Source organism: Myotis myotis, unplaced genomic scaffold (genome assembly GCF_014108235.1).
Source record: "Myotis myotis isolate mMyoMyo1 unplaced genomic scaffold, mMyoMyo1.p scaffold_m19_p_18, whole genome shotgun sequence".
Lineage (NCBI taxonomy): Eukaryota > Metazoa > Chordata > Mammalia > Chiroptera > Vespertilionidae > Myotis > Myotis myotis.
In genome coordinates this window covers 24,502,805-24,526,874 of record NW_023416322.1, presented here as the reverse complement: position 1 = coordinate 24,526,874, position 24,070 = coordinate 24,502,805, and the positions used below count along the sequence as shown (strand labels likewise).

At 39.2% G+C, this 24,070-nt stretch overlaps 1 protein-coding gene across 4 annotated transcripts in view; it reads left to right on the top strand.

Annotated features, from left to right (window-relative positions):
* The window catches only part of RABGAP1L (RAB GTPase activating protein 1 like), a 434,830-nt gene that overhangs the window by 3,910 nt on the left and 406,850 nt on the right, over positions 1–24,070 (top strand). For 2 of the 4 annotated variants that reach the window (XR_004973243.1, XM_036342968.1), the window contains exon 1: positions 12,741–13,376. The exons of 1 other annotated variant lie outside the window; for it this stretch is intronic. Coding sequence is in view for 1 of the 3 variants with exons in the window: in XM_036342968.1 (XP_036198861.1) it covers positions 12,756–13,376 (621 nt within the window). In the remaining 2 variants the exon portion in view is untranslated. Of the gene's footprint in view, positions 1–12,740; positions 13,377–18,384; positions 18,403–24,070 lie in introns of those variants that run through there. One more of the 4 variants, XM_036342966.1, reaches the window with a different exon arrangement.

Sequence of the window (24,070 nt, the reverse complement as noted above, 5' to 3'; positions counted from 1 at the left end):
ACTTATAGTAAGAAATACTTATACCCTGATTCAACACATGCTCACAAAGCTGAAAGAGAAGTTTGGCAAAACAATACTTACCTTTTTAGGACCTTGCTAGAGCTGGCTCATCATACTGGTTTGCAAGGCAGTTATGCATTTCTCTTCCCACTTAGTCCATGTTCAGTGACATTATGTTGGTAGATTGAAATCAGCCATGGTGGCAGTATTTACACCAGGGGAATCAGCTAATGGTATATTTTAGGGTTTTTTCCACTCTGTATAGCAACTGTTAAACATTTATAGCACTCTACTGCCTACAACACACTTTGATATTTTTTAAAAAAATCTGGGTTTTGACCCCTTAATTTGTTTTACAGCCAGTTGATGTAGCAGCTTACAGTGGTTTAGTCCACCTCTTTAGTTTGCAGATATACATGCTAAAAGACTAAAGTTGAAGGCTATATAGTTAGTTGTTAATAATGCCAGGTCTCTGGACTCCTAATCTGGAGTTGTTTCTAATGGACTTCTCTTTTGTCTTAACCCAAGCTGTTCATGTAGCTCAGTTGAAGGGCCTCATACTAGTATGTGCAAGACACTGTATTAAGCACTTTGAATAGAGATGCTTAAGGCATGAACCTTGACCCTGAGGCCTTTGTGCTCTTGTGGGGGGTTAAATATGGAAGCAAAGATAATGTAAGGCAGAAAGTATTGTGTAGTAAAGAAATATAGATAAGGTACTACAAGAGTTTAGTGCAGGGGTTCTCAACCTTGGCTGCACATTAGAATCACCTGGGAATCTTTTTAAAATCCTGGTTTCTGGGCCTCATCCTCCAGAAATTCTGTTTCTTTGTTACTAATGTTGTGGCCCCACCCAATAACAAAGAAACAGAATTTCCAGAGGATGAGGCCCAGAAACCAGGATTTTAAAAAGATTCCCAGGTGATTCTAATGTGCAGCCAAGGTTGAGAACCACTGGTTTAGTGAGAGGAGGGAGAGATTACTTTTAGTTGAAGGACAAAGGAAATGATGACTTTTACACCATGCTTTGAAGAATGGATAGGATTTGGACATGTTGAAATAAGATAAATAGTATAGAGAGAAAGGCCTTTCGGGGCCATGGTGATCAAAAGGCATAAAGGGAAAGAGCTAGGCAAGAAAGAGTCAGCACCAGATGGTGAAGAGCCTTGAATGCCAGTGCCCCTTTCTGCTTTTCAGTTTACCTTTCATTTTTGTTTCTGGAGTCACCCGGTACTTCTTTTTTCGTTGTTGTTAATCCTCACCTGAGGATATTTTTCCATTGATTTTTAGAGAGAGTGGAAGAGAGAGGGAAGGATAGAGAGAAACATTGAAGTGAGAGAGAGACACTTGGTTGCCTCCTGCATGCACCCTGACCAGGGCTGGGGAATCAAGCCACAACTGGTACATGCCCTTGACTGGAATTGAACCCGGGACCCTTCAGTCTGCAGGATGATGCTCTATCCACTGAGCCAAACCAGCTAGGATCACCCAATACTTCTTAACATTAAATAAACTTTATATGCTATGCTCCTGATTAGAATATGACGCAAAGAACACTTAGGTATCTATTCTTAGAGTAAAAGCTGAAGGGAAAAGTATGTGTTAGGGAAACAACCTTAAGTTTACAGTCCTAAAATTGTTGCAAAGGGAAAAATATTTTTATTTTTTTTGTAAGGAGATACCATTATTTTTTGTTTTGCCAAATAGACAACATCAAATTGGCTGTAGCAGAGCAGGAAACTGTTTTGAAAGTCTTTTCAAAGTGCCCTCTAAAATGTGTTTTTTAAATAACTGGGACTTAATTTTTGGAGGCAGGTCTGGTTCGGACAGAAAGGCATTTTATATAGATGCTCTGCTGAGCTGACTAGCTTTCAGAATTTAGGGCGGCAAGGCCGGGTATTTCACACCACAGCCAGCTGTGGGAAGGATTGATAGATTTTTTTCACTCAAAGAAGTTCCTTGGATTTCAGCATTTATGTGTGTGACAGCCTGTATGACAGGATGTTTTGAAGTCTTAGATGGAGCTTGCCTTGTTCCACAGTGGAATTAGGTGCCTGGAAATGAAGATAAATGGCCTCAAGTTGTGTCTGTTAATCAAAATGAGGCACTGGTGGCAGTTCTCAAGGTTTTCTGTCTGTTGATGATTTCACACTTATTGCTTCTAATTAAAATGATGTACAGTCAATATGAAGAAGCTTTATTTCTCTTTGACCCACTAGTTCTATAAAGGTAAAACCACTTTTAGACTGTTGCCCAGGTAACAACACATACAGAGACTGTTGGAAGTGTGTGGAAAATTTTGGTAATCTTGGTAATGAAGTTGCTATAGTAAATAGCTACTTGGTTTGTAAAAAAAAAAAAAAGGGGGGGAAAAAAAGCCAGTTGACTTCTGAATGGTCGACAAAGAATCTTCAGGATAAGCTTTGGTTCCATAATAAGTATGAATAGTGTCTTGTATATACTGTGTTCCTCATTTATTTAAGCTTCTGATACGTAAAGTATATATATTGTCCTGTCATTTTAGGAAGTTTCATCTGAACTGCTCCACAAGACAGCACACCCCAAGTAGCATGATAAAAGTTCAGATGCAACCTGCCTGATACCTCCCACCAGTTGAATGGACTAGCTAATCATGTCAGCACAGTCTCTTTTTTTATTGGTTTTTTTTTTTTTTTTTTTTTGGGGGGGGGCGGGGGCGGTGGGCAGGGAGGAAGATGTGTTAGGCTTTACAAATTGAGTTTATTAGAATCCTTCCAAATTTTCTACCATCATTTTTTTTTTTTTTTTTTTTTGTGGTACAAAATGTGATGTTGATGTCCTTAACTTAAACTATGCAAACATTTTTTAAAGATATACACATATACATAGATGTGTCTATGTGTATGTGTACACACACACACACACACACACACACAGACACCCCTATTAGTTGTAGGAATTTGTGGTGAAAATACAGTCTACCTGGCAAATATCTAAAAACAAATGTCTAGCTCTTTGTAGACTGTCATGTTAAATAGTTACAATTATGAAAGTAATGCATACCCAAAAGGATTTTTTATATGCAAAATTTCCAAGAAAGGGGCACATTTTAAAAGGCAAGTGTAGAACTCATTCACGTACCAGTGAAGGATTTCTCAGCCTCTCTTCTACCCCACATATACACTTGTATTCTGCCCTTATTATTAGCAGTAATGCAAATTGCAGGACTTTAAAATCAGACTTCCATTACAGAGGATGCAAATAACAAACACTATTTTTAGAAAAAATATAAGCCCGTGTTTTTCAGTTTTTAAGGTTTAAGAGACAAATAACACTAGTTTTGATAAACCATGTAGAGTATTTATTCCGTGCTTCAAGATGTGGTTGTCATTTTGAGGCCCTCTGCTAAGAGCATTATGTAAATACAAACGGTTGTTAAAGTGGTAATTAGGTATTTGCTTGAGTAGTTTGTTTCTCTGTAGTAAATTTATCTTGGTATGACACTTTGAATAGATTATACGTTAGTGAAACCGTCAACCATTAAAGGGAGCCTTTACATATACTGGCAACAGTTCGGTTTCTTAGATTATTTTACTGTAATTTTGTTATTTCAGCGGCCATTTGCCATCATATCTCATTCATTTATTGTTTTAGTTCCACAAACCTCTTTTGTCTTGAATCGTATTCTTTCATTTTAAAACTTCCTCTCATATTTTAACGGCCATGTTTGGACTAATGTTTTGATTTGCCTTTGCCCTAGTCTTTTTGTGTTAACAAAGATATGTTACTGCCTATCAAGTTAGTACTGAATTGTAATTCAGTTAATGTCTTCTTTCTTCCATCCATTTCCCCCCTTCAGTAGTCTAGAATAGATTCTAACACTAACACAAAGTTCCTGGTAGTTAATGGGAAAATTGGGTAGTTAATGGGAATTTTTATGCAAGTGTTATGCAGCTTGCGCAACCGATTTGGCTCAGTGGATAGAGCATTGGCCTGTGGATCAAAGGGTCCTGAGTTCGATTCCAGCCAAGGGCATGTAATTTTGTTGCAGACTCCTCCCCGGCCTGGGCCCTGGAAGGGGTACGTGCAGGAGGCAGCAAATCGATGTGTTTATCTCACATCGATGTTTCACTCTTTCTTTTCCTCTCTCTTCCACTCTCTCTAAAAGATCAATGGAAAAATATCATCAGGTGAGGATTAATAAAAACAAACAAAAAGTGTCAGGAATTATTCCTAGGCAAATCAAGTTTATTAAAAAAAAGTTATGCAGCTTAATTTTCACTAATGAATCTTGGCCTCTAGGGTTTTTTTTTTCTTTTTAAATTTTGGCCTGCATTTTGTATTTCTTGTCAACATTGTCAATAGTTCTGATAGATGAAACAGGTTTCTCCTGTTGCACTTGGTTTCACAAACACTAAAATAGCAATCTCTATCATTTGAAGATATCAGATAGTTTTAAAAGATAATGCAATAATAGTAGGTTAGGGAAGCCTGTTTGTTTAGCAATTAATGTGATACTTCCCATTTTGCATATACATCTCAGTATGTTTGTATGCGAATCATAGTAGAACTTTATTATGTTGCACTGAGAATTCACTTTCCTAAAGAAGCGCTTTAGCAAATTTGTGCTTTTGAGAATTGGGTTTGGAAGAGGATGACAATAGTAGATTTTGGAAATTTTAATTGGCCAGGAGGTGTCGGTGTGTGTGTGTGTAAAGAAAAATAGTCATTAAGCTGCAAATAACTAAAAACATTCTGATTTTGTAGAAGACAATGTAGGTAAAACAGGACTTCTTGATGTAGTGCTGCTATGAAATTCAGAGAGAATAAGGGATTTACCACAGTTTTTTCTTTTTGCATAATTAATAATAACTAACATTTAATGAGTTAGTTATAAGATAATGCACATTACCTAGTTAATCTTCACAATAACTGTGTGAGGTAGGAGCTATTATACTATTTCCAGTTTTCAGCTGAGGAAACATTCGGTTTAGTGTTCATTCACTTGCTTAAAATCAGAGTTCTTAAGAAGCAGGTCTCTTTTGCTCCTAAATCTGCCTAAATTGTCCTAGTAGTGACTCTCAAGTCCTACTCTATATTGATGGTTCTTTATATGGGGATGATGAGACTTGCCTTGTCTGTTTCATAGGGTGGTTATGAGGGTGAAAAAGGTAAGGTTTACAAAATAACACCTATAAATGTGCCTGATGTTTTCATTTTACTAGTTAGTTTTGAGAAACCAAAGAAATCTTTGAACTAGATCAGCTAGATTACATATATTATTTTGCAATCACTAATGGCATAAAATAAGTCAAACAAATGAGAATTTGAAAGGCTACACTGCAAAGTAGAAGACATATTTTGTGTGAGTCCAGAGGATCAGTGTGTAAATGCTAAAGGAAGGTAGAAAGGTTGTGGTGTATTGAGTAAAAGTGGGTTGGATGATTCCTAGTGATCTGAATTCTCTCTACAATAAGGAGCATATGTAAATAACATTAGGTGACCTCGAAGATCCTTCTAGCATTAAGAATCTATGAGTCTTTGTAATGGGTGACTTTTCTTCTATTCTGATACCTCAAAATAGCTTGATAGACCCAAGGTAACATTTTCATTTAGCTGGGATTATCAACAGGCACCATTCATTAAATCTCTCTCTCTCTCTCTCTTTTTTTTTTTTTTTTTTTTAACGTAGATTGAACAAACGTGGGAAAGGTATAGTTATGTATTTTTGCTCCCCTCCCCCCCCATAGAAAAATATGTTTTTGAGGATGTGGTGGGTAGAAAAACTTAAGAATAGGTTGTCACATGTTTGTACTTAATACTTTTCTTATGAGTGTCCCTTAAATTTAGATTTCCTGAGTGTATATTTTCAGGTAAAAGTTAATATCATGATGAGTATGAAAGGTCATTTTTTATTGTATGGAGTGTTATAGCTCTCTGGCTCTTTATACATTTCGTTTCATTCTCTGACATTGTTTTATTTACATGGCAAAGCATGAATTCAGTATGAGAGAAGCAGAGATAAGAGGCTGTTAAGGAGCCGACAGTCATATTGGAGAAACATAAAAAAAAAGGGGAGTGTAGCAAGGATGGGGCAGCATAGGATGTGTCATACAGGAAAGCTTCAGAGGGTTATGTATCCTGGTTTGGGGTTTCAGGTATGGCTGCCTGGAGTATCTAAATCGACCTGCAGATTTTATGGAATACTAGACATAGTTCAGCACAGCATTTGCTATATAACATTAGTGAGAGATTATTTGCTTATATAAGATATTAGAATTAGGGTTCTTGACCATTTGGCTATCAGCTATTTTTAGAGAGTGTGGACCAGGTCATTTTTCTGTTCTGAATGGTTTATTATAGCATCATCTTGAAAGCCTTTACTTAGACTGTAGACTATTAGAAATCTCTCATGTGTGCTTTCAGAGCATCCTATGTTGTGATACTAATAATATTGTCTTGTAACTTGTCTGTTTTTGTATTAGACAATAGGCTTTTCAAGAGCAAAAACTTTTGTTTAGGGCTCTGAAATTGGTGTGCTGTACATTGGAATCTTGGCTCTGTATGGCATCAGGAAGTTATTTGTAAAGTGGGGATAATAGTACTCACTACATAGGGTTGTTTATCTTGAATAAGTTAAAATAAAGAGGAGACATAGCACAGTTCTTGGCACATAAATCCTCATAAATGTTTTCTCCTTTTCTTTTTGTGTTTGGTGCTTAGTAGTACTTTCAGTCATACTTAAAAAAAACATTTTTATTGATTTCAGAGAGAGGAAAGGAGAGGGGAGAGAGAGACAGAAACACTGATGATGAGAGAGAAACATCGATCGGCTTCCTCCTGTACCCTACCCCACTGGGGATCAAGCCTGCAACCCGGGCATGTACCCTAACCTGGAATCGAACCTTGACCTTCTTGTTTATGGGTTGACATTCAACCACTGAGCCACACCGGCTGGGTTCAGTCATACTTTTTATAAAAAAATCTTTATTGTTGAGATTATTACAGATGTGCCTCTCCCCCCCCCCCCCCATTACTCCCTCCACCCAGTTCCTGCCCTGCCCCAGGAATTGCCACCCTATTGTCTGTGTCCATAGGCAATGCATATATGCATATAAGATCTTTGTTTAATTTCTTCCTGCCCCCCAACCCCCTTCTCTCTGAGAATCATCAGTCTGTTCCATTTCCATGCCTCTGATTCTATTTTATTCAGCAGTTTGTTCTGTTCATTAGATTTCTTAATTCCTTTATATTATTTTTTTAAAATATATTTTATTGATTTTTTACAGAGAGGAAGGGAGAGATAGAGAGTTAGAAACATCGATGGGAGAGAAACATCGATCAGCTGCCTCTTGCACACCTCCTACTGGGGATGTGCCCGCAACCAAGGTACATGCCCTTGGCCGGAATTGAACCTGGGACCTTTCAGTCCACAGGCTGATGCTCTATCCACTGAGCCAAACCGGCTAGGGCTTAATTCCTTTATTTTCATTTTTAAATTCAATTGTTGATAGGTATGTATTTGTTGCCATTTTGTTGTTCATATTTTTGATCTTTTTCTTTTTCTTCTTCTTCCTCTTCTTAAAGAATACCCTTCAACATTTCATATAATACTGGTTTGGTGGTGGTGAACTCCTTTAGCTTTTTCTTGTTTGTGAAGCTCTTTATTCTGTGAAGACCTTCAATTCTAAATGATAGCTTTGCTGGGTAGAGTAATCTTGGTTGTAGGTCCTTATTGTTCATCACTTTGAATATTTCTTGCCACTCCCTTCTGGCCTGTATAGTTTCTGTTGAGAAATCAGCTGACAGCCGTATAAGCATTCCCTTGTAGGTAACTAACTGCTTTTCTCTTGCTGCTTTTAAGATTCTCTCTGTGTCTCTAGCCCTTGGCATTTTTAATTATGACGTGTCTTGGTGTGGTCCTCTTTGGGTTCCTCTTGTTTGGGACTCTCTGTGCTTCCCTGGACTTGTAAGTCTATTTCTTTCACCAGGTAGGGGACGTTTTCTGTCATAATTTCTTCAAATAGGTTTTCAATATCTTGCTCTCTTCTTCTGGCACCCACATATTATGAATGTTGGTATGCTTGAAGTTGTCCCAGAGGCTCCTTACTCTGTCTTCATATTTTTGGGTTCATTTTTCTTTTTGCTCTATTGGTTGGATGTTTTTTTGCTTCCTTATATTTCAAATCATTGATTTGATTCTCAAAATCCTCTACTGTACTGTTGAATCCCAGAATATTATTCTTTATTTCAGTAAGTGTATGCTTAATTTCTGACTGGTCCTTTTCCATTTTTTTTTGAGGTTTCTAGAAGATTCTTGAGTAATCTTAACCATGATTTTGAACTCTGTATCCAGTAGTTTGCTTCTTCCATTTCTTTGTCTCCGCATTTTGGCTGCTTCTCTGTGTTTGCTTCTATGTCTCCTTGAGTTGGTAGAGTGGCTTTGTGTAGTTGGTATTCTATAGTGGCTCAGCCTCCCCAGTCACTTGATCTGGCAGCTCTAGGTGCACCCCTTTATGGGCTGAGAGCACAGTCTTATTATAGTTGAGACTTGATTGCTGTTGGTGTCACTGGGAGAAACTGACCTCCAGGCCAATTAGCTGTAAGGACCAGCTGCGACTACAGTAGGAGAGCTGTGATGCAGGAGACACCCCTATGAAGCAGGACTTGCTTCAGTGGGGCTTTGGTACTCACTGAGTCTGTCCCTTGAGTGGGTCTCTGATGGATGTGTAGAGTTGTAATCTGGTATGGTCTGATACTGACCACTGGGTATACTGGCTCTTGGGTCTCCAGGGAGATGCAAAGTTAGCCACTGCCTGGGGCGACCCAGCAGGAGCTACAGAGAGATCTGTAGCTTTCTCCTATTGGTATTGGGTTTGGAAATGCTCAGGTAAGGCCCAGCTGTGAAGCAAGGCAAGCTGGTGCTGGGTCTTGGACCTTTTATTGATAGGTTTGGAGCTCCCTGACCCAGCTGCAGCTTGTTTGAGAGATTTTACCCTGAGCAAGGAAAGGACATTCATATGCAAAATCCACTGAACACATCTTGGTTGGGGTTGTAAATTGGATGAGGCAGGGTCTTAGGGAATCACCTGGATGGGACAAACAGACATGGCTGCCAATTAACTCTGTGACCAGGGAGGTCCCAGCATAGGAACAGTGATTCCTGCGAGCACCTCCATCTGGGAAAAAGCCGCTCCTGAGTTCCTGCCCTGATGCCAGACAATCCAGTTCCTCCTTGTATGTGTCTGTGTTTCACAGAATCTTGCCCTGGTGCTGGAGCTCAGAGGAAGCAGGATCTTTTAAGTTCAATTCATGGTGCTGGCCTTTTAAGAGGAACAGCTGGGTCTCCAGCAGCCTCTGTGTCACTAAGCCCCAATCCCTACTGGTTTTTACAACCCGTAGTTCTTACTGCCCTTAGGGACTTCTTTTCCCAGCTCTGGAACCCTGGGCTGGGTTCTGGTGTGGGTTTGGGACCCCTTGCTCCTCGGGCGGTCTCCACAGGGATGATCTCCCTCCCAATTAAAAAAATGGCACACGTTCCATGTCTCCACACCTCTTATCAGTCTCAGTGTGCTTTCTTCTTTACTTCTCTATTTGTAGGACTTCCATTCATCCAGCTTTCCAGTAGTTATGGATGATGGTTGTTCTGTATTTTAGTTGTAATTTTGATGTGGTTGCGGGAGGTCATGAGTATAGGCGTTTATCTACGCCGCCATCTTCAAATCTCTCCTCAGTCATATTTTTTTTTAAAATATATTTTATTGATTTTTCACAGAGAGGAAGGGAGAGAGACAGAGACCCAGAAACATCGATGAGAGAGAAACATCGATCAGCTGCCTCCTGCACATCCCCCACTGGGGATGTGCCCGCAACCCAGGCACATGCCCCTGACCGGAATCGAACCCGGGACCCTTCAGTCCACAGGCCAACACTCTATCCACTGAGCCAAACCGGTTTTGGCATGATTTGTTTAAATTAAAAACATTTTTGGGCACCAGCATTTATGGTTGATGCTGTGTATATCATAATGCATTATATCTGGAGTCACAGATCTGATTGTCCTACTCTTAGTGGTGCTGATATTGATCAGCGAGTAAAGCGGTGACAAATCTAATCATTCTATTATAAAGTTTATTTTTTCCCTTATAAGCAACATGTCATCTGTGGTACAGTGCTTTGACTCTAAGTACAATATAGTGTTTTTTAAAAAATATATTCTTTATTGATTTCAGAGAGGAAGTGAGAGGAAGGGAGAGATAGAACATTAATGATGAGAGAGAATCATTGATTGGCTGTCTCCTGCATGCCCCTCACTGGGGATCAAGCCCACAGCCCAAGCATGTGCCCTGACTGGGAATTGAACCGTGACCTCCTGGTTCATAGGTCGATGCTCAATCACTGAGCCATGCCAGTTGGGCAGTACCATATGATTTTGATAATTATTATTTAGGGTAGTGTGGTTGCCTAAATGCCATCAGTAGGGTTGTTATGAGTCGTAAACATTTGTCATTTATTTACTTTCAGCATTTGAACCTTTTCCTGCATTTGGCAAACCCTTCAATTTGTGAGTCAGTGCCTTCCACTAGAAAAGCTAAAAATGTTAGATACTTTATTACGAGCCCCCTTTTCATCTCAGACATGGATAGGTTCCATCAGTATAATATGCCTACCTCCAATTTTGGACCAGAAGCTAGTCATATTGAAGAAGATGGTACTGCACACAATCCACTCTGGTGATGGGTGGTAGCAGTAGCCATTCTTGTTTAGTTTTAGAAGCATCAGAAACAGCGGTTCTAAGTGTGGCATTCATCCAGTGTCAGCTGTTGGTTGTGCAAGCTATGACATCTGGGCACAGACACTGGGCAGGTTGAGACATACTCTTAGGTTTATTCTTGGCTATGTGGCCTTTAAAAGTTTAGTTCCTTGCTGTTCTGGAGATACTTTTTAAAAAAAACCTTTTTTTTTTTTTTGCTTAGGTACCTATAATTTGTTTTTCTTCTTAATAACTAATAACTCCAAGAGAGACACTTTGAAGGAATAATTTAGATCGAGGGATCCAGTGTCTTCCTAGGTCCTCCTTAAATCTACAGTTACATTTGTCTACCCCTTCTTAGTTTTTAAAAGTCATCGTATATTTATATTCTCATTTCTTGTTCTTTGAGATGTAGTTTGTTATCGATTGTCAACTCTTAGAAATACTCAATGCTTTTTTGAGGTGGGAGAATTTTGAAGAGTTTATTAATTAATAGCATCTATTGCACTGACTGAATTTTGGCCATGTGCATTTGTTAAAATTTTAATTAAAAACTTTTCAAGTGGCCACATAACTTATGCCAATACATGGCCTTTGAAGTCTCCATCATCCTTTCCAACCTTTTCACATTTCTTCTCTCCTCCTTCCATCTCCTCCTTCCATCAGTTCTATAAATGTTGAAAAAACCCTCATAGCAGTTCTTCACTCTATTGGAAAACATATTCTCTGCACCTGCTCCTTCCTTTTGATCTGGCTTCTTCTTGCACACCTTTTACATTTTGGTTTAGACATTACTACTTGTACGTAACTTCTCTTTCTTGGCTGGTCAGCCAGGTTAAGGTCCTTGGTCACATACTCTCATCAGCCCTGCAGCATTTGCTTTGCAGCTGTGATGAGTTATTTAGAACACTTTCTGTTATAAGTGGGAAACCCAACTCAAAAAGGAAAAAAGAGAATTAGTGTCTCCTATTATAGAAAAGCCCAAGTTTTGGGTCTGATTCAGGTATGGCTGCATTCAGAAACAAGTTTCTATTCCGTTTTGTTACCTTCATGCTCAGATTTCACATGGCAGTCTTCACGAGTTCTAGGTTTCCATCCTCTCAAGTTCAAATCTAGTGGTAATAGAAACTATAAAAACATGAAGGCTTTATATCCTAGCATGTCTTTTTGAAGACTGGGTCAGCAATGCTAAATTAGGAGAGGCAAGCTGAAACCCTAGAACAAGGCTGTTATATACCTGATATATGAAATATTGAGATAAAAACCTTTTATTGAAAAATAAAAGCAAAATTTACCTTACATATCATATGAATGCCAGTTTAACTTAATAAACTCTTCATGCAGTTTAGTTATTTGTTCCCTTGTAGGCAACAAATAGCAAACTCAGTCTTTCCAGAAAAAAATGAAGCAGCTCAATAATTGAATTTTTGAGAAAGCAGTTTATAGACAGTTACAACCAAATGCAGATTTGAGCAGGATAGGAGATTCTTAGGAACATTTTCCCTGTTAAACCTTTATGTACATTATTAAATTCAAACTTGGTGACTGAAGTTAATGTTTCATAGAAATTCACTGACAACTATAAAAGAAAACATTAAGCAAAAGCTCAAAAATACATTCAGTTCTTATAAAGCCTTAAGTATTTGTCACCTCTTAGTATCACCTTTATAGATTAAAGCAAGACAGGGACTGCTAATCACATATCATTGCCTCTGGTAGCTGCATGAAAACAAGTGTCCTTGAAGAAGCATACTTGTGTTACGCTAGCAAAACACATAAGAATTTGGTACTTTCTGTGCCCTTGTGGGGTGGCTGTTTGCAGGAGGACGCTGTCCCTTCCTGCGGGGGCAGCTGTGGGGATGAGGACACAGTGCTGTGTGTGACAGCTGACTGCAGGTCATAATCAATAGCAAAAGCTTAAAGGTGGCCCGTGGGGTGGAGGGCTGGGGTTGAGGGGGGCTGTGGTTCAGACCCAGGAGGAGGTTGGGGAGAGGACATGCAGCAGTCTCAATGAAGGACCGACATGGGTAGCAACACAATGCTCTGGCAGGGCAGTGCCCAGAGCAGCCATGTGCTGCACATGTTCCACGGCTCCACGGGGAAGCTGCAGCAGCAGCTGTGCAAAGGCGCATTTACCATGTTCAAGCGCATTCCTATGTTTGAGAGTGACTTCATCCAGATCAGCAAAAGAGGAGAAGTGATTGATGTGCACAACAGTATGCAAGTGATTACTGTGGGCATTGCATATACCAGCCCCAGCCTCACAATACCTGACGTCATGCTGCTGGCACGACGAGCTGTCAGCTGTGCAGTCTATGCCAGACATGATCAACACACCCAAGGAAGGGGACTCAAGTCAGCGAAGACCTTGGAACTGACCAGGCTTCTTCCTTTGAAGTTTGTAAAGTTGTCTGTTTACAGTCATGAGAAAAAACAGCTCCACTTGAAGCTTGCCACTGGCCGCTCTTTTTACCTACAATTATGCTCCCCTTCAGATGCAAAAGAAGGTGTGTTTGCACACTGGGAAAACCTGGTGTTGTTCCTGAGACCACCAGAGGATGCTTATAGCGGTACCCGAGTTGTATCCGCTTGGGACTCGATGGATGTACCTGTGTTGGAGGCAGAGGACAGGAAGAGCCCAGGAGTAAGTTTTTGCAGAGACTCTCAGAGAGGGGCCCGAGTGCTTCGAGAGAGCAACTGGAGGCTCCCAGGCTGCTCTCTTAGGCTGCCTGGGGAAACGGCATGTGGTAGGACTCAGGCCAGTAGAACCACTATGTGGAGGCCTTGCTACATTTGGGAGGTCCCGAGTACATCTGAATATCCAACATACTTTAGACCCTGTACCTGATGTTGTAATGCCGTCGACAGCATTCTGACTGTCCAGTCTGTTCTGAAACACATACTGCTGTGGACTCAGGCAGTCTGATCTGCTGTGGGACATTTTTAACTATGAGAAAGCCCTTTCTTTATTTGAGCCATGAACTGATATTTGCATAAATCAGTGGCATTGCAGCATGCATTGCACACAGGTGCACAGTTTGTTAGTAGCTCTCAGAATGTAGGATGGACATAGCTTTTGACTAGTGGTTTCCCTTTAGGAATCTGTTTTGCAGAAATTATAAAACAAGTATATAAAGCAGTGATGGTGAACCTTTTGAGCTCGATGTGTCAGCATTTTGAAAAACCCTAACTTAACTCTGGTGTCATGTCACATATAGAAATTTTTTGATATTTGCAACCATAGTAAAACAAAGACTTATATTTTTGATATTTATTTTATATATTTAAATGCCATTTAACAAAGAAAAATCAACCAAAAAAATGAGTTCGCGTGTGTCATAGGTTCGCCATCACTGATATAAAGTAAAAGTGTGAGGATACTCATTGGTGAATCATACTAGTAATCTCCCTGGCACTGAAATTGTCCAACTTCAGCTGGTCCACAGGTATTCTCAACACTTCTTTCTGGTCACACGGACAATTCGGGGTCCCTTTCTCACAACTCCCAGCACATAGGAATCCACACTGGTTTCTGGCTCCACCATCTAGTTGCCTTTACTGATGTTGCTTCACGGTACCCTGTACCTTTGAGGAAAGTTAAAGTCTGAGAGTGTGCCAATAGCCCTCAAAGCTCTCAGGTTTCCCAAATAGCTAATTATTTCTACTCCTGCCCCTATGTTTATCCTTCTGGGCAGGTTTGAAAACAAAACTCCCATGTTTGTCCCCCTAGATCTACCTGAATCTCCCTTCTCCAACAATCCCATGGAACCAAAAGGCTTAAGCTTTCCTCAAATCCTATCAGTCGGAGGAGGACCCTCCTTTCCACTTATGTAATATTGTATATACATGGTGGCCAGAGCTACAGTATTTTATGCTGAAAGATAGAATAATAGATTTTTAAAAAATTCCTTTTTTCTGGATTACTCTGTACTTTTGCAAATATGGTCTTGCTAAAGAGGTTATGCAAGTCAGCTTTAAGACTCAAAGCGGGAAGGAGGGGAATGGGGACATCTGTAAGAGTGTCAATAATAAAAAAACGTTAAAAAATAAGACTCAAACCAGGGTCAATGTCCCCTTTCTTCTAGGAAATCAGTAAATATTTGAGGACACGGATTTTCTGTGAAGATTAGCTGATAAAAAGCAGGCCAAGTCCTTAGCACTGTGTTCACCACATAGTGATCACAGTGCTGTGATTTCTGCTATGTTGGCTGCTATGATTGCTGTGGTATTTCAAGGACATTAAAGGGGAACTTCCCAATCATTTGTTAGAAGTAAAAATTTCAGGGAATGCCTTTAAATATTATTTTGGATCTTGGCTTTCTCAGAATTGTGTAATCTTTTCTCTCATTCTCTATAAAAGCTCTTTGGATTTCAGTGCATTCCTCTGAACATATCCTGCACGCATGCACTCACTCACCCCCTGGGCCCTCTGCCTTTATCCACACCCTGAATTTTCCCTGTCCTTATTTCCCTCTATATTCCCTCTGCATATGTATATTCCTTGTGCATACTTTTTCTCTTTGCAAGCACTCTCTTAATCTGAACAACCAGAAGCTGAGCTGGAGATGAATAGTCTGCACTCAAGGAAGATAAATCATTTAGAGATGTTAATTGAGAGAAGTTCAGATAAAGTACATTGGCAATTCAAGTAGGAAGAAATCATTTGTAGTAGGAGATGATGAAAGAGGTAGCTGTTGAGCTGAGTTTTGAAGGATTATAGCATCTAGATGTGTCCAGCTGAGAGAGGAAGGGTGCTTTATTATTTTTTTCTTCAAAAGAAACAATTTAAAAGCAGCTCAATTGTGAGTGCATGTTTGAGTGACTGCTACTTTTATTTATTTATTTTTTAAAAATATATTTTATCGATTTTTTACAAAGAGAAAGGGAGAGGGATAGAGAGTTAGGTTGCCCTTGACTGGAATCGAAACTGGGACCCTTCTGTTCACAGGCCGACACTCTATCCACTGAGCCAAACTGGTTAGGGCAAGTGACAACTACTTTTTTTTGTTTGTTTGTTTTTTCTTTTCAAGGCCACCAAAAATTTGGTTGCCTCCCCCCAAAAAAAATTGGGAGAGAGAGAGAGAGAAGATGTGACAGCTACTTTTAATCTGTATGAGCCAAAAGGAAGGGTACTTAGGTAAAGGGAACAACATGACCCTAAAGGTAGGATGTTGGATATGTATAAGGGGCTATTTACTCTATTAGAAATTAAAATTTAAAATGCTTATTAGTTAAAAATAACAGTAATAAAGGCATTGCATGTTAACTTAAATAACATTTTAAAGAAAAGTAACTATCTCTGAAACAAAACAATTTAGTGAGACGACAGCATCATTATACATTTGGCAAATCCCCTTAATGTCTACCTTATTAGGAGACAGACTCTCATTTCTGCTATTGCATTCACTCTGCTGTAGTATGTTGTTTGAGTTGAAGTGTATAAAGAGCAGCTGGCCATTAACCTTTATCTTTAATCACCACTCATCTGGGGCCTGGATAGAAGCTGAGAGTGTAGGCATTTGAAGGTCTCCTCCAAGTGCATACTGTTTAACTGGAATTAATAAGATAAAAAATGAATATGAATATTTTTTGGGATTTGAGGTGAGACTAGTAGGCATTAGATAAATAGGAGAAAATAGAAAGGCTTTACAGTTGAAGCCATATAGTACAAGTTATGGAAAATTGCACTTCTCAAGATCAAAAGATTGGATAGTTACTAAGAATTCAAGAGGTAGAACAAAAGTAAAAATGACTACCTTAAACTGGGATCTGATAAAGTCTCAAGGATAATATAAGACACTGGGACAATTAGTTGGCCAGTAATGCTGGGGAAGAATGTAGCTACCCATCTATTAAGTGCTTTCCATATGACAGTTACTGATCTAAGTGTACTATGTGTATTCATGCATTTAATCTGCAAATAACCCTAGAAGGTTGGTATTATTATCATTATCATTATTTTACATGTCTGAAATCTGAGGCACAGAGAAATCATGTTACCCACCTGAGATTACACAATTAGTAAGTTGTAGAATTGGAATTTAAACTAAGGCAGTTGGGTTACAAGGCCTGTGCTTTTATGAAGCATTCTAAGTGCCCCTTAAATATTAACAAATAAAATTATATAAGGAGGATGGTACTAGTTTAAAAAAGAACCTTAACACAAAACAGAGGATTTTGAACTTGATACAGGAGACTCTCAGTTAATGTTTGCTTTTTTTTCAATTGAGCTGATTTAAGAAGTAAAATAGATTGAGTGCCACTGTTGTATGTGTCATTCATTATGGCGAGGATATAAGGATGAGTGTGGCAGGGCTTGGTAATTATCCCTCAATAGCTGTCTTTCCTTTCTTCTGAATTAATAGCATTTTCAGCTGGCCTCATGGTCATCCTATATAATAAAAGGCTAATATGCAAATTGTCCCCTTGGGAGTTCCACCGACTGGGAGTTCGACTGCTCACTATGATGTGCGCTGACCACTGGGGGCAGCGTGGAATGAAGGAAGGTCCCAGCTGGCAGCTGGGGGTAGATCGGCCCTGACACTGGCCAGGCCTGGGGAACCTACCCGTGAACGAATTTCATGCACTGGGTCTCTAGTCCATAATAAAGACTATATTCACCAGACTTTCTTCTTTTTTTTTTTTTTTTAATATATTTTATTGATTTTTTACAGAGAGGAAGGGAGAGAGATAGAGAGTTAGAAACATCGATGAGAGAGAAACATCGATCAGCTGCCTCCTGCACAGCCCCTACTGGGGATGTGCCCGCAACCAAGGTATATGCCCTTGACCGGAATCGAACGTGGGACCTTTCAATCCACAGACCGACACTCTATCCACTGAGCCAAACCGGTTACAGCCTTTCTTGAAAGCTGGAGTGGCCACGTAATTAAGTTCAGGCCATTGGGATGTGAGTGAACCTATGCTTGTCAGAGCTTGTTGGAACTTGGCTGAAATGATTGGTGGTATACATCCTTTGTCCTCTTTTTTTTTTCTTTTGGTTTGGTATTTCTTCATTGCTATTGCCTGGGCAGTGCCAAAGGGAAAGGTGTTAAAAGGAAGAGCATAAAATCTCTTTGAAATGGAAATTCTTATAAAGAAGGATTACATAGAAATCTGCTACAGTGGAAGCAGGTGAAGGAAAAATCCATCATAGGAATTAGTTTGGTAGGGGCAGCAAGAATACCAAAGATGTGTGGAAAACAGTTTATCAGATTAGTAGTGCTCAGTTGATGAATTTGAATCTGTTGATCCTGGAGCAGCAAACACCTCCACTCCCAACCTGGTGTTCTCAGGAATTCAAATTCATAAAGATGCTTGACCAGAAATGGCCATGGTAATCCACTCATTTGAAATGTCAGCAAAACTCAGGAAGAAAGTGGCATTAGGCTTTTAAATCATATGAAGGTTGCCTTCATATGGAGGTTGCCTTATATCTTCTTGCTTTTATAAAACCCCATAATGCTATTATTTTTATTTATTTTAAATTTTTGAATAATTTTTTTTCAGAGAAGTTTTGTGTTACAACAAAATTGAGCAGAAAGTACAGCAACTTCCCATCTACCCCTGCCACCATACACACACAGCCTCCCCCACTGTCAACATGGGGCATCAGAGTGGTACATTTGTTACAATTTGATGAACCTACATTCTTGCCAGAACTTGGCAATGTAAGTGTTCTGAATTTTGACCATTTTAGTAGTTGTATAGTGTTATGTCATTGTTGTTTTAATTTGCGTTTCTCTGATGACATACGAAGTGGAGCATCTTTTCATATACTTATTTGCTATCTATATGTCTTCTTTGGTGATCTAACTGTTCAGGTCTTTCGCCCATTTTTAAGTCAGGTTGTTCATTTTCTCATTATGCTATGATTTTCATGCTCTTTCTTCCTCTTACAGGTAATGTGAGAGACAGTGATTAAAAATGATTTCTTTATAATCAGATTCACTGTAAGAATCCTGTCTCCATTATGTAATAGCTGTGTGACTTTGTGAAAGTTACATAAGCTCTTTGTGCCTCAGGTTTCTTCTTGGTAAAAGGGGGTTAATAATGTGTGATGGTCAAATGAGTTGATACATATAAAGGACTTAGACTAGGACTTGACTTGTAGTAAGTACTTAATAAATGTTAGTACGTAGTATTTATTACTCCATTATTTCATATACTCATTATCACTGTCTGCTCTTTACTGTATTCCCTGTAGAAAATGTTTGCTAAACGTATCCACACAAAATTGTAAATTGTTTTTATGGGTATTTATATTTTTTAGTCTTTGTTGAACTAAAAAAATCATTTACCATACGAGTATAGTCTCTTGGTAAAAGATTCAGCAAATACACAAATATATCTACATATATGTAGTAAAAATGAAAGTTCCTTTACATGTAACACCTCCCCCCCACCCACTTCCTCTTTTCTTTCCAGAAGTAACTACTGTTAACAGTTAGAATAGGTTGAGGCTGAGCAGATTGGTCTGTGATGTTCCATATTACTTTTTTTTTAATTGGAAGCCTTTGGCAGTGTTTTTGCCTAGAGTCTTGTAGTAGAGGTTTTCTGAGATTCTGCAGTGTTAACCCCTGTACTCTCCTTAGAACTTCCTAGTAGGTCCGATTCTCAGACTAATACCTGCTTCTCTTTATTTACTCCTTCAATTTGTAGCAACCAGGGGTAATTAAATTTTTAAAAAATATACTTTTTGTTGTTAATAGTATTATAGATATCACCCCTTTCCCCCCACTTTCCCCCATCCTCCCAGCCCCTCATCTCCCCCCCCCCCGCCCCATGTCTTTACTATCCTATTGCCCATGTCCATGGGTTATGCCTGTAAGTATATAAGTTCTTTGGTTTATCTCTTCTCATCCCCAAACTCCACATCAAGATATGTCAGTCTGTTCCATGCCTCCATGCTTCAGGTCTTATTTTGTTGGCCAATTCATTCTGCTCATTGGATTTCACAAATAAGTGAGATCATGTTATATTTGTCTTTCTCAGATTGGCTTATTTCACTTAGCATAATTTTTTCCAGGTCCAACCATGCTGTCCCAAAGGGTAAGAGATCTCTCTTTTTTACAGCTGCATAGTATTCCATTGTGTAAATGCCCCACAACTTTTTTTATCCATTTATCTACTGATTTTGGCACTTGGGTGCCAAGAATGTCCACCTTATTTAAGATGTTCAACCTAAAAGTGGTGTGGAAGGTGAACTTAGCTGTCACTCAGGGTTGGGGTAGAGTTGTGCTGGCAACCCTTTCCCTTGACATGTGACCCAAAGGATAGAAGGAATCTAGGAGGTGTCTTTCAGTGCTCTCTACCCTACCATTCTCCTATTTCTGATGACAGGATCTGAGGAATGTGCGGAGATCTGGAGATGCCTTATAATCTTTTAGATCTGACTTCAGAGTGCACTGGTTAAGGACTGTTCAGTAAGTGAATATCCCAGTTGAGATGGAGATAATTGCAGCTTGCTTTGAGAATTATAGAGCTAAAGTATGTTGAAGGGTAATTAAAATTTTTATTTCTTTTAGGTTTTACTTGTAATTAAAATATTTTTGTTTTATTTAAAGGTTAGAGTAAGAATATAAATTAATGTAAAACATTGTAGAAACACTGTAGAGGGGTGATTGACTCTTTTTGGAAGGATCGGAGAAGGTTTCCAGATTTGATAATCCAGACAAGTCCACTGTTGGCATTTTACCCTCCCAAATTTGTGTAAAGTACCTGTAAATTTGTGTAAACTACATGCAAAGAACCTTAAAGGCAGAGGAGAGTGAGAATACCCACTGGAAGTTCAGGATATACCTGAGAGCAGCTTGAAAATTTCTTAAATTCTCTGTTTTATCTTAAGAATTCATGTGAATGTTGCATTTCATTGCATTCTGATTGTGTAAATGTAGAATTATTTTAATTACAACCAGAAAGAAAACAAAACAAAACATTCTCTGCTGATCTATTAATTGTGGAAAACTGAGGTGAATAAAGAGAGCTGACACTACCTATATACCAGGTTTAGCACTCACCTTTCTTTTCTTTTTTGTTAATCCTCACCTGAGTATATTTTTCCATTGATTTTTAGAGAGAGTAGTTGGGAGGGGGAGAGACACACAGAGAGGAACATTGATGTGAGAGAATGTTCTCATTCTCACTAAGTTCCTTGAAGCTCTTATTAAGTTCCTTGAGCATCCTTATAAACTTTGTTTTGAACTCTATCTTGTGGTTTGCTTACTTCCATTTCATTTAGAGATTTCTGGAGATTTCTTCTGTTCTTTCATTTGTGACATGTTTCTTTGTCTCCATGTTTTGGTTGCTTCCCTGTGTTTGTTTCTATGTACTGGGTAGAGCTGCTAAGTTTCCTGGGCTTGGTAGAGTGGCCTATTGTAGTAGGTGTCCTATAGGGTCAGCCTCCCTGATCACCCAAGCTGGGCACTGCAGTTATGCAACCACTCCTTCTATGAGCTGTAAACCCTCTTGTTGTAGTTGAACCTTGATTGCTGTTAGCACAACAATGGCTGGGATTTACTCTTCAAGCCAATAAGCTTTAAGGCAGTGGTTCTCAACCTTCCTAATGCCGTGACCCTTTAATACAGTTCCTCATGTTGTGGTGACCCCCAACTATAAAATTATTTTTGTTGCTACTTCATAACTGTAATTTTGCTACTGTTATGAATCGTAATGTAAATATCTGATATGCAGGATGTATTTTCATTGTTACAAATTGAACATAATTAAAGCATAGTGATTAATCACAAAAACAATATGTAATTATATATGTGTTTTCCAATGGTCTTAGGCAATCCCTGTGAAAGGGTCGTTCGACCCCCAAAGGAGTCGCGACCCACAGGTTGAGAACCGCTGCTTTAAGGCTTGCCTGCGAGGAACCACCACTGTGGATGATCAGCTGTGCTGGGGCCCTCTCCACAGAGCAGGATTTACTACAGCAGGCTGTGGTACCCACTGCCTCTGCCCCTTGCGTGTTGCTGTGGAGGTGGTGGGGTGATGTTTTTATGTGGTCTGAAGTTGTCCACAGGGAGCACTGGCCTTGGGGCCTCCTGGGAGAAATAAGCCTGCACTAGAAGTCAGGCCAGAAGTCAGGCTGCTGCATCTTCGCAGTCGTTGAAGACAAACTTCCCACGCCCAGGGCCGCTCTGGTACTGGCTCTCGCCCCTGCAGGCGAGGTGGGACCGGAACCCCCTACAAATTAGCCACGGCTGCACCCGCCCAACTCCACAGGACAAAGAAACCCACCAACCCCGGAAACTGCCCTTGTGGTTCTCTTGATGTTAGTGTTTCATTAATGACAGCTTCATCCCAATCCTGTCTATTTCTCTAACTTTACTGCACATATCAGTTGGAGGTTCAGGAGGGTGTAATTAAGTCACTTCTGGAACTCTCTGGATTTTTAACTAATTGAGAACAGAAGCAGGAGCCACATGTAGGATGAAATAAAGTATTGAGCTTTATTACCAGTACAGGTGGATTGGAAAATGTGGTGAGGATTTTAGTATTGCACTCTACTCGGCAAGAAGTGAAAGCCCCCACATGGAGTAGAACAGAAGAATAGGGGTTTGTTTTCAGTGCAATGAGTCATGACACCTGCCAAAGCCACAGTCCCTTCAGATGGAAACTTTGGGCAGGAGCTAGGCAGGCATGTTTTAAAGCACTTAACCTGGTTTCTCCCCACTCCCACCACTGGGCTTGAGATGGGCACTTGACCAATGGGCAGTCTTAGCAGACAGACCCCTACAAGGTGAGATTGATTTGGTTGCTTCACATCTGGACCCCATATTTAATTTGCTGTATTAACTAGAACAAATTATTTAATCTTTTGAATGCATTCCTTCTTTTGTTAGGTGGGAATACAAGTATGCTAAGTGATTGTTGTGAACACACACACAAAAATGCCCAATACTGTTTTGTTACTGCTATTTGTGAATTGTAGTAACTTATTCTTTTTAAAAAAATATATTTTTATTGATTTCAGAGAGGAAGGGAGAAGGAGAGAGAGATATAGAAACATCAATGATGAAAGAATCATTAATCGGCTGCCTCCTGCACGCCCCCCACAGGGGATCGAGCCAGAAACCTGGGCATGTGCCCCGACTGGGAATCAAACTGTGACTTCCTGGTTCATAGATAGATACTCAACTACTGAGCCACCGCCGCTGGGCCTGTAGTAATTTATTCTTATACTAGGCCTTGAATGTTTACATCTTCAAAAATTACAACTGCTACATTAAAAGTATAGTAAATTACTTCTTATATTCCTAAATTGTACTGTTAATTGAAAACATGTATGGCTTCAAATTAATATTGCTTCTTTGATTTACTCATTTCATGAAAGCAGAAGGTTACACTTGCTTTATGCTGATGTGCCCTCATATTGCAGACTTGACCATATGAATATTACACACACCACCATGTGTAAGTTTTCATTTTCTTGTCAGAATGAAACCTCAATCATATTCTCCATATTTTGAGGGAAGGGAGCATATAGTTAGTGGACACTAAGTGTCTTAAGTGTCATTTGAAATCAGAGCTTTAATTTGTTTGAACCAATGTGATGATATTTTGAAAAGAAAAAAGGTGTTACTTATATCAGTGTGTAGCAAAACACTCAAAAAGCATTAAACTGCCTTAAACTTTATATGGATGCCTTGCACATAATTATTGTTTAGTAAGAATTTTTTCACTGGCCTTGTGTTGTACATTGATTTATTCAGATACATTAAGGGAGATCTTAAGGTACTTAATTAAGATTTGGATACTTATAACAGGATAAATTAAAAAATAAATTTCTCAAAATAATGAGTGGTCCTACTTGTTGTGTTGGGACAATGCTCTAACCAACTGAGCTACCCGATCGGGGCTCTTTAATTCTTATCTTAAGTTTTGAAATATCTTCATTTTTATTTTGTATTAAAGTTTAGTAACTGGCTAGGATAAATGATTTGCTCTAAGAGTCTAAACAATAATTTTAGAGCGTGGAGGAGGGTTGTTTGAAAGTGCTGGAAGTTTTGTTTTCTTTCATTTTTAGAGATCAAATAATCTATAAGGTGTATGTGGCAATTTGAGAAGCTGCAGGACCCTTTGCACTATTAAAGGAATTAGAACTTAATGAGCCCACTGGTTTTATTCATCTCTAAACTCCAGTTTTTATGTTAGGTATATAGTAGACTTCCAGTAAACGTTTGATTTACTAAATCCATGGCATGCACATTAAAAAATATTTATTGGCACCTTTTGGGCAAGTATTTAATTATTTTTCTTATATTATTGGGGTCATCTTCAGAAATTATGGCAAGTATAGTTGCTTCATTTTCTCAAAGTTAGAAAGACATG